This window comes from Miscanthus floridulus, chromosome 16, assembly GCF_019320115.1.
Source record: "Miscanthus floridulus cultivar M001 chromosome 16, ASM1932011v1, whole genome shotgun sequence".
Lineage (NCBI taxonomy): Eukaryota > Viridiplantae > Streptophyta > Magnoliopsida > Poales > Poaceae > Miscanthus > Miscanthus floridulus.
Window position 1 is genome coordinate 113,065,479 of NC_089595.1, and position 10,296 is coordinate 113,075,774.

Genomic DNA, 10,296 nt, shown 5'->3' on the forward strand with positions numbered 1-10,296 from the left:
AAAGGGCACCGAGGCGGCCATGGAACGAGTGGGGGAGGAGGAGCCCACGCCCCGTGGTGTCGTGGGTCCTGGGGTGAACGAGGCCGAGGCCTCCACCCCTACCGAGGCCATCGAGGGTGAGGCCAGAGCTCCCAAGACTTCTGAAGCCATGGCGGTGGACGTGGGGGTCATCGAGGTAGAGATGGCAGAGGCCAGAGCCCTCGGTTCCGTCGAGGCCGAGGCGGTGGATCGGCGGAGACGGGGCAAGTTTTGGCACCGCCCCAGGTTCAGGCGATCTCGTCTGATGATTCCTCCCATGGGAAGGAGGCGGCGGACGTCGAGGCGGCCAGTACCGCAGAGCAGCCAGTCCCGGCTCTCGTCGAGGGGAGTTCGGTCCTCGCCTGGGTCCGACCTGAGCCCCACGGGTGGAACTTCCCACGTGTTTTCTGGTGGGACCGGGCCGACCCTGAGGGGGAGCCCGCGTTCGCCCTTGAAGATGTTGCGGAGGGGGGGCGATGGGACACCCTCGAGCAGTACCGCCAACTGGCAGTGCAGTCGCTGCAGACAGCGATGTCTATTATGGAGGGGACTTGCCTGGTGTTACCCAGGTAAGTACTTTCCTCTCTCGTGCCACGTTGTTTTCTCTCCAAGCCCCGTCACAGCATTTGACGTACGTTTTTGCCTTTTCAAGGAGCTCGAGACCCGGTCCCTTGGGAAATCGGTGTTCCTATGAAGGGAGAGGGGCATCTAGGACCAGCTCCGGTGGCAGAAGGGCCTGCTTGTCGATGCCCAGGGGCTCTTGTCGGCGCGGAGTACGGAAGTGGGGGACCTCCGCCTTCGCTGTGCTGACCTTCAGGCCGAGGTGGCCACGGCTAAGGAGCAGTCTGCCCCTTTGGTGGCGAAGATCAAGGAGCTAGAGGAGGAGCAGGACTCCTTTAGGTCCCAGGCCCAAGAAGCGACGGCCTCTGCCAAGGCCACCGCCGGGCAGCTGGGTGCGGAGCAGAGTGAACACCGGCTGACGAAAGTCGCTTTGGCAGAGGCTACCAAGGCGGCCGAGGCCTCTCGAGTCGAGGCCTTAGACTGGAAGAAGAAAGCCGAGGGTAAGTTCTGCCGAGCCGCGCGCCTTGTTCCATTTGCTCTGGTTTACGTTTGACTCCTGACTCTTTGTTGTGTCATAGATTTGGAGACAGAGTTCTCCCAGGCGGCCGAGGCCTCCGTCGCAATGCAAGCGGTGCTGGACGTTGAGGTCCGAGAGCATGAGGCGCTGCGCAGCGCCGCCCATGCCGCCTGCGAGGCTCTGGAGGCTGAGGGGGTCGAATCAGCCGACTCCCTTGGGAGCCGCCTGACTACGTTGAGCGGCCACGTCGACGAGCGACTCCAGGGGGCGTTGCACACGGGTGTCAAGCGCGCCCTAGCTGTTGTCTCTTCGCACTACGTCGTCAACCTCGAGGCTGTCAGCGATGACTATGTCTTGTCGGAAGATGACGAGGAGGCCGATGCAGAGGTCGCGAAGCTGATGGAGGCGGCCGAGGAGCCTGGCACGGCGCTGGCCCGTCTATTTGAAGAAGAGGTGGTCCCTCCCGCGCCAGGCGCCGATCCTTAAGCTTTGACCTAGGCCAAAAGTGGTCATGTAACCAGATTGGGTTAATTGTCATATCGTGACGTTCTGTGGTCGTCGAGGCCTTTAAAGTATTTGCGCGTGTGCGTTTTTTAACCGTTTTCTGTTCTATTTCCGAGCCTGTACCCTCTGTCTCATTCGTGGACACACGCAAAGAACTTCTTCGGAGCGTAAGCCATCCCTTGGTGAAGGGTGGCGAGGGAGTTGCCGTAGCCCAGAGGCGTAGGCCGTTCTCACGGCTCGACCGGCCCTTTGGCCTCAAGACAAGCTTTTGGTCCTTAGGTTTTTTGCGATGGTCCTGTCGGAGCATGAGAGAGTTTAGCGTAGAAATTTTTGAAAGATGGTTAAAAAATGGTGTCCGGGACTTAGGGGGGGTTTCCCCCTTATAGCCCCCGAGGGAGGCTCGGCTTTGCAGAGGCAGAGCCAAGTCTCCCTTATAGCGTTATTATGACGTCGAGCCCCTATCGATAGACAACTTTTTTGCAAAGAACTTCCTCGGAGCGTAAGCTGTCCCTTGGGTGAAAAGGTGGTGAGGGAGCTGCCGTAGCCCGGGGGCGTAGGCCGTTCTCACGGCTCAGTCAGCCTTTTGCCTTTGGGACGAACTTTCGGTCCTTAGGTTCCATACAATCGACTTGTCTATAAGGGGGTTCCTCGAAAGACTATAACAACTAAAGAACGCTTCTTTATTGTATTTTGAGAAACAATGTAAACAACGTTTGGAAATTTAAGGGTAGAAACGACGTAGCTGTTCTATGTTCCAAGCGTTGGTGAAGATTTCGCCCTTCTCGTTGGCTAGCTTGTAGGTTCCGGGCTTCAGTACTTGGGCGATGATGTACGGTCCTTCCCATGGCGGGGTCAGCTTGTGGCGGCCCTTACTGCTCTGCCTTAGCCTCAGCACTAGGTCGCCCACCTTCAGGTCTCGGCTCCGAATGCGCCGGGCTTGGTAGCGTCGTAGGGCTTGCTGGTATTTGGCCGAGTGTAGTAGTGCGACGTCTCGGGCTTCCTCTAGTTGGTCGAGGGCGTCCTCGCGGGTATTGCGGCTGCTTTGCTCACTGTAGGCCTGTAGCCTCGGTGAACCGTACTCCAAGTTGGTGGGGAGGATAGCCTCGGCACCATAGACCAGGAAGAACGGTGTGAACCCCGTGGCTCGGCTTGGTGTATTCCTCAGGCTCCAGATGACCGACGGGAGTTTGGCAAGCCATTTCTTGCCGAATTTCTTCAACCGGTTGTATATTCTAGGTTTGAGACCTTGTAGGATCATGCCGTTTGCATGTTCTACTTGGCCATTTGTCCTGGGATGTCCTACGGCTGACCAGGCCACACGGATGTGGTGGTCATCGCAGAACGTCAGGAATTTGTGGCCGGTGAATTGCGTCCCATTGTCGGTGATGATGGTATTCGGGATTCCGAACCTGTGGACGATATCCGTAAAGAACAACACTGCTTGCTCGGATTTGATTTGGGTGATTGGACGAGCCTCGATCCACTTAGAGAATTTGTCGATGGCTACCAGCAGATGGGTATAGCCCCCGGGTGCCTTCTGTAGAGGTCCAACCATGTCTAGCTCCCACACGGCGAATGGCCATGTGACGGGGATGGTTTGGAGGGCTTGGGCCCGGAGGTGCGTCTGTCGAGCGTAGTATTGGCATCCCTCGCAGGAGCGTACTAGCTTCGTGGCATCGGCCATCGCTGTTGGCCAGTAGAAACCTGGGCGGAAGGCATTTCCCACGAGCGCCCGAGGCACCGCGTGGTGCCCGCAGGCTCCCACATGCAAGTCCTAAAGTAGGGATTGGCCAGCCTCGGTGGTGATGCACTGTTGGAGAATACCAGATGGGCTACGCCTATACAACTCGCCGTTGCAGAGGACGTAAGTCTTGGCTCGTTGCACAAGCCGTCGAGCCTCGGTCCTATCAGTAGGAAGATCTCCTCGAACGAGGTGATCAAGGAATGAGACTCGCCAGTCCGTACCTTGGTCGGCTTTGGGAGGTTCCACATCGATTGCCATGGCCTCGGGCTTGGCAGTAGAGGTCTTGGCGACAGAGGGGGCCTCGGGCCCTGCGGTGGGCTCGACCAGGGGGCCTGCCTCTGCCGTTGATACGTAGTTGATGGAAGGCTTGTGGAGGTCTCTGGCGAAGACATTCGGCGGGACCGAGGGTCCATGACGGACGCCATCTTGCCAGCTCATCCATGGCCTCATTGAACTTTCACGCGATGTGGTTGAGTTCGAGGCCATCGAACTTGTCCCCTTAGGCTACCTTACCATCATGCAGTCTGCCTCCATCTTGAGGTCGTGGCAGTTTGACTCCTTTCATCACTTGGTTGATGACAAGTTGCGACTCTCCTCAACGTACGAGGACGCCATTGCCCCAAGTTCAATGGTGATATTGCAGGGCCATTGAACGAGGGCCTCGTATTCTGGCCCAGTTGTTCGAAGCGGCGAAAGTAGAGTCGGATTTACCTAGCGCATATGCCACTCCGAGGGGGTAGAGTGAAGAGCCGACCCATGCCTACCCCCGCTCTTCATCAGAGACCCATCGAAGTAAGTACATGGTCCATTACTTTGCTGCGGCTTGGTCCTTCTTGAGTTACGGTGGTAGTTGGGTATCGATCCATTCTGCCCACCAACATCAGCCAGGACCTGAGACTTAATGGCTTTTCGGGGGTGCGGACAAGACAGGGGTGACGATGAGGGTCTCGGCCTCAATGACAGCCTTGGCATACTCGACGCATTCGACATCGCAGTCGTATGCATGCTCGTACGTGGACCCGACAGTGATGACGCCGTTTGGGCCCGGCATCTTGAGCTTGAGGTAGGTGTAGTTGGGGATCGCCATGAACTTGGCGTAGCACGGGCGCCCTAGAATGGCGTGGTATGTTCCCTTGAACCCAACCACCTTGAAGGTAAGAACCTCCTTGCGGTAGTTGGAGGGGGTGCCGAAGCATACGGTCAAGTCGATGCGTCCGAGGGGTCGTGTGCGCTTCCCTGGCACGATGCCGTGGAAGGGCGTGGTGTCGCCTTGGAGCCATGACCGGTCGAGCTCCAGGAGTTCTAAGGTGTTGGCGTAGAGGATGTTGAGGCCGCTGCCTCCGTCCATCAGCACCTTGGTAAGCCGGGTGTTGCCGATGATTGGGTCGACGACAAGTGGGTACTGCCCGGGGTTCGGGACATAATCGGGATGGTCCTTTCGGTCGAAGGTGATTGCCTCCCGAGACCAGTGGAGGTACTGGGGGGTGGCTACCTCAACCGAGAAGACCTCTCGGCGTTCCTTCTTCCACTGACGCGCCGTGAGGCACGCTGAAGGACCGCCGAAGATCATGAAGGCATTTTGAACCTTGGGGAACCCATCGTCCTTGTCGTCTTCCCTGTCCCCTGCACCCCTTTTCTTGGCGTCGTCGTTGGGGAGTCCGAGCTTGGTGTAGTAACGCCGGAGCATGGTGCACTCCTCGAGGGTGTGCTTTACCGGGTCCTGATGGTAAGGGCAGGGCTTCTTGAGCATGTCGTCAAAGAGCCCTGGGCCTTGGGGGTTCTTGCGGTCCGTGGCCGTGACAAGACCGGCCTCGAGGGCCTCCCGCCTTCCCTGACGACCTTTTTTCTTCTTCTGGGCGGGGCGAGATGTCGAGGCCTCGGGGGTCTCATCGCTCTGCTTCCCTTTGGCATTATTGTTGGGGAAGATGGCCCCAACGGCCTCTTCGCCTGAGGCGAAACTGGTGGCGATGTCGAGGAGTGCCGATGCTATGGTTGGCATGCTCCGGCCCAACTCCCGGACCTGGTCTCGGTAGGTGGTGCCGGAGAGGAACACCTGGACAATCTCCGAGTCGCCGACGCTAGGCAGCTCGGTGCATTGTTTGGAGAATCGCCGGATAAAGTCTCGAAGAGACTCATCTAGCTTCTGGCGACAACTCTTGAGGTCCCAGGAATTCCCTGGGCATGCGTACGTGCCCTGGAAATTCCCGACGAAGACCTTTACCAAGTCTCGTCAGTCATGGATCTGCATGGGGGGAAGGTGTTCGAGCCAGGCTCGCGCTGAGTCTAACAGGAACAAGGGAAGGTTGCGGATGATGAGCAGGTCATCATCCGTGCCGCCTAGCTGACATGCCAGGCGGTAGTCGGCCAGCCACAGTTCAGGGTTGGTCTCGCTGTTGTACTTCGAGAGGTTGGCCGGTTGTCGAAACCGGGCCGGGAGGTGGGTGCTGCAGATGGCCTTGCTGAAGACCCAAGGGCCAGGTCGCCCGAGAGAAGGACTATGGTCCTCCCCACTGTCGTAGTGGCCACCTCGGTGCACCTAGTAGCCTCGGGTGGCCCCATCGCGATCGTGGCGCCATCGCCTTTTGACCACATTGTGGTCATCTTGCGCCTCGCGTCGGTTGTCGAGGCGGTCGTGAACCAAGGGAGCCCTGAGACGGTCGTGCACCGAGGGAGCCCTGAGACGGTTGTGCACCGAGGGAGCCCTGAGACGGTCGTGCACCAAGGGCTGTTTTGGGGTGTCCCCACGCCGTCGACACGTGGAGCTTTCGGCTTGCTGTACCGCGGCGGTCTCAAGAAGCTCCTGGAGCTCGCCGTGGACCCGTCGTCCCTCCGTGGTAGAGGGCTCGGGCATCGCTCTGACTAGCATTGCCGCTGCCGTGACATTCTGGCTAGCATGGTTGAAGACTGGGGGCTGCTCACCCCCCTCGTCGTTAATGATGCGGCGGTGTACGTCGCGAGCCCTCCGTTGGGCTGCTCCGCCATCACCGTGACCCCGCTGCTCTTGCTCGAGGGTGGCTCGGAGCTGCTGTAGGAGGAGTCGGTCTTGCTCGACCTTGGCCTGAAGCTCATGGAGCTGCTCTAGGTCTAGGCGTTGAAGTTCATCGAGGGTGGGGGCACCCGCTAGTGCTGGCGGGGACCCTCTACGTGGCGGCGTGGCGTTGGCTGCTGCTCCACCTTCGTTGCCCGTGCTCGGCATTCCGAGCTCGATTTGGAAACACTCACAAGTAGGGTCGTGAGCGTCCTCATCGTCGGAGTCGGAGTAGCCGAAGCAGTAGTCGCTTGCGACCATGAAGCGGCGCATCGCCTCGGGGTCGTGAAGCCCGATGAAGTCTGCTCTGGCCCACGCTTCGTCCTCCTCCGAGGAGTCAGTGTGGGCGTGGATCGGAGTGGTGGTAATGGGGTCAAGGGCATGACGTTGATGAATGGAGACGAGAGCGGTGGCGTAGGAGGCGGCGGCATTGGTCAGCCCGAAAGAGTACGGGGATGGTGCCGTCGCCGGGCCCTGCTCCGCCGGAGCTGGCTCCTCGGGAGGAGATGGGACAGAGCCTGATGATGGGGTGACGCCGTGCGCCACCGGTGTCTTCCCCCCGTCGAGGCTTAATCCGGACAGGTCCCCGCGCAGGGACTCTACCAGCAGCCGGGCACGGGACATCGGCGGAGCGCGGAGCGTTGCCCTAAACTCGCGTGGCGTTGGGGTGGCCCTGCTCGCGTCGCGCCTAGCGAGCTTGACCGGAGCGGCGGCCCGGGCGCCGTTCGCGCGTGGGCTGCCGGTGCGTGACGTCGTCGTCGGTCGACGGTGCTCTGGGTGAGAGGAGTACTATGTCGTACTCAGTGCCCTAGAGACATGAACTCTAGGCTCCCGAAACCAGACGATCGTCCCGAGACACAGCGGTCGCACGGGATCTGCCATCCGGAATCTACTGGGATGACTAAGCTGACACGCAGAGGCCCCTACCTGGCGCGCCAACTGTCGATGTTTTGGACCGAGGGTCCTCAACCAATGAGTAAATTTGTGCTGCGTGCTCCCGATTCCGGATGGTGATGCAAAGAGACACAAGGTTTATACTGGTTCAGGCAATGGATGCCCTACATCCAGTCTGAAAGAGTGTTCTTGTATTCCTCGCACCGAGGTGCTTGTAGTAGGGGGTTACAAGCTAGGCGAGAGAGGGAGTTCGTCCCAGGTCTCTGCGAGGCGAAATATGAATTACAGAGTGAGGTGCATTACTTGTGTGGGCATTCGTGAGCCGATTTGATATGTCTTGCTCGCTCTCTCCCGAAATGGTACTGGCTACCTCCTTTTATAGCCGCAAGGGGGAAGCCAGCGTACATGAGAGAGCTATACGTAGAGCTTCTAAAGGACTATTTGATGACATACTCTACTCCTGGGGTAGTGTGACGTCGTGGGAGTTCCCGTAGAAGTCTAGTTAGTATGGTCAGGCAGGTGACATGCTGCGCTCCTGTGGATTTGTTGACTTGTGAAGTGCCGAGGCCTGGCAGCTGCTGTAGTTGGTCGCGTCGAGGCCCGCTGTGCAGAGGCCTTTAGAAGCGACAATGCGGGGGTCTCGGCGGCCATCGTCGTAGTTGATTTAGGCGGAACAGTGCGGGACGTGCGTCTATAGGGTATGGTACCTGTATTGTCAGTAAGGATGGTAAAAATGAGATTTGGCCGTTGTCCCCTCGCTCCTGTAGTAGTGCACTACCGATCGTGGCTTACGTAGTGGGCGCAGCTGGGCGCATTAATTGGATGCAACAACTTGCCAGAGTGATGTTTGAGGCAGAGACGACGAGGTTGCGGGACGAGCCCGGCCTCGGGCGAGGCGGAGCATGGACAGTTTGTCCGAGGCCCCTCTAGAGGGTCTCGGGCGAGACGGAGCGGGGTCAGTGAGTCCGAGGCCTTGTCGAGGGGTCTCGGGCGAGATGGAGCGGTTGGTGCGCTGATTCCAAGGTTACAGGGACCCAGCCCTAACTCCCCATGTTGCGTTATCCTTGGTGCAGGAGTTAGGCAGCACAGTGGTCGGTAACCCCTGCTTCGTCCCGTCGCAGATGGCAGGGTGTTGACGCGACTGATGTATAGTCGGCCACTTCGCTGTACTGTGCCATCATGCGGTTGTCGGAGTAGTTGAGCGCTTTGATTGGATGTGATGTTCAGCCAGAGCAGTTTGGTCAAAGCGGCGGTCGCGGGGCTGGTGCCGAGCTGGCCTCGCGCGAATCGGAGAATCGGTGCTTCTTCCGAGGCCTCGACGAGGGGGCCTCGGCGAGGGGGCCTCGGGCGAATCAGAGATTCGTTGCTTCCTCTGAGGCCTCCTCGAGGGGGCCTCGGGCGAATCAGAGATTTTGGCCGAGACCTTGTTTGTTCTATTGGTTCTTGCTTTTTAGGGTCTAAGCAGTTTTTCGGTCTTTGCTTGGGGTACCCCTTTTTCTGGTATCCGACAATAGCTTAATTTGTTAGGTGATACTTTTGATGCCGCGAGTGATTGCCGCTTCATTTACAAACGAATGTCCCTGTTAACGGAAACAAGAATGACATTATTAAATATTTATTTATTATCCTTTCTATATATAAAACTTAAAAGCTATATTTTATTTTATGATGATCATTGTACTCATAATATAAGTTAATATTAGCAATACTATGACAATATTATATTAATTCTGTATTGAATTAAAATACAATGTTGTTAGATTTTTTTTTCTTTCGTTGTAAGGCATAAAAATATTTACTCGTAAATGTATCGTATAACTTTAGCTTCATACTGTCCATGTGTCGGTAGAGTTAGATATCAAAGTTTCATGACATCTTTTGAGGATGCATAAAAACATGTAATTTTAATATCTTATTAAAGTCGGCAAGGAATTAGTCATTATCGTGTCTCGGTTTCCACATGTCAGCACTTATCGAGAGCACACAAATATTTAGTCGTAAATGTATCATATAACTTTAGCTTCATACTATCCATGTGTAGGTAGAGTTAGATATCAAAGTTTCGTGACTTCTTTTGAGGATTCATAAAAACATGTAATTTTAATATCTTATTAAAGTCGGCAAGAAATTGGTCTTCATCGTGTCTCGGTTTCTACATGTCAGGACTGACATACCGAGAGTTGCCCTAGTATATGCGGATAGCTTAGATATTTGCATTGGTAAACATTTATTTTGATTAGATTGGATGACAATCTGCTTAAGATTTCATCTTAGGATTTGATAGTTAGGCCATCGACTGATTCATGTTATAGTAATTGTAAGGAAAATGGACCTTAGGTCCATTTACTTTGGATTTTGGTGTTTGATGACCAACACAACTAAATTGGACTAATGAATTTGCAAGTGATTGTTTTGTAGTCCAATAGGGTGCAAGACGTGACTTGGACGAAGGCGACGTGATGATCTGATGATCAACACAATAAGCAAGACCCTAGGAGCACAAGAGAAGACCCAAAATATCAAGTAAAGTCTAAGCACGAAAATAGGAACCAAGCCGTACGCAAGATCACGAAGATACAAGCTCACAGAGGTGACCGAACGCTGGAAGGTGATCGATCGGACGCTCCGATCAGTGGCTCGGCAACAGCAGGCGTCAGCAGCAGCAACCGGACGTTGGCGACAAATCGACCGGACGTAGGACAACAGCGTCCGATCGAGTACAGAAAGGTTCCAGAGCGACGAAATTGTGATCGGACGCGTCCGGTGACATGTGACCGGACGCTGGCAGCGTCCGATCAGTTGATCGCAGCTCTAACGGTCGGGACGACCAGACGTGTCCGGTCAGGACATGATCAACGTCCGGTCAGTAGCAGAAAAGCGAGATTTCATCCCCAATGGCTACTTTCTCAGTGGGGCTTATAAATACAACCCCCAACTGGCCAAATGAGTTGAGTGGAGCTAAGGAAACATATTAAGGGTGTTGATACACTATTTTAGTGATCTCTACTTGCATAGTGCTTAGTAATTTAT

The 10,296-nt window shown here is 56.0% G+C and overlaps 1 protein-coding gene across 1 annotated transcript; it reads left to right on the plus strand.

Moving 5' to 3' along the window:
* The first annotated feature begins 494 nt into the window (after positions 1–494).
* On the plus strand, positions 495–1,582 carry LOC136511314 (uncharacterized). Its single transcript, XM_066505427.1, has 3 exons — positions 495–587; positions 836–1,079; positions 1,158–1,582. The coding sequence occupies exons 1-3, from the start codon at positions 495–497 to the stop codon at positions 1,580–1,582; spliced, it is 762 nt and encodes a 253-aa protein (XP_066361524.1).
* Positions 1,583–10,296: the final 8,714 nt, after the last annotated feature.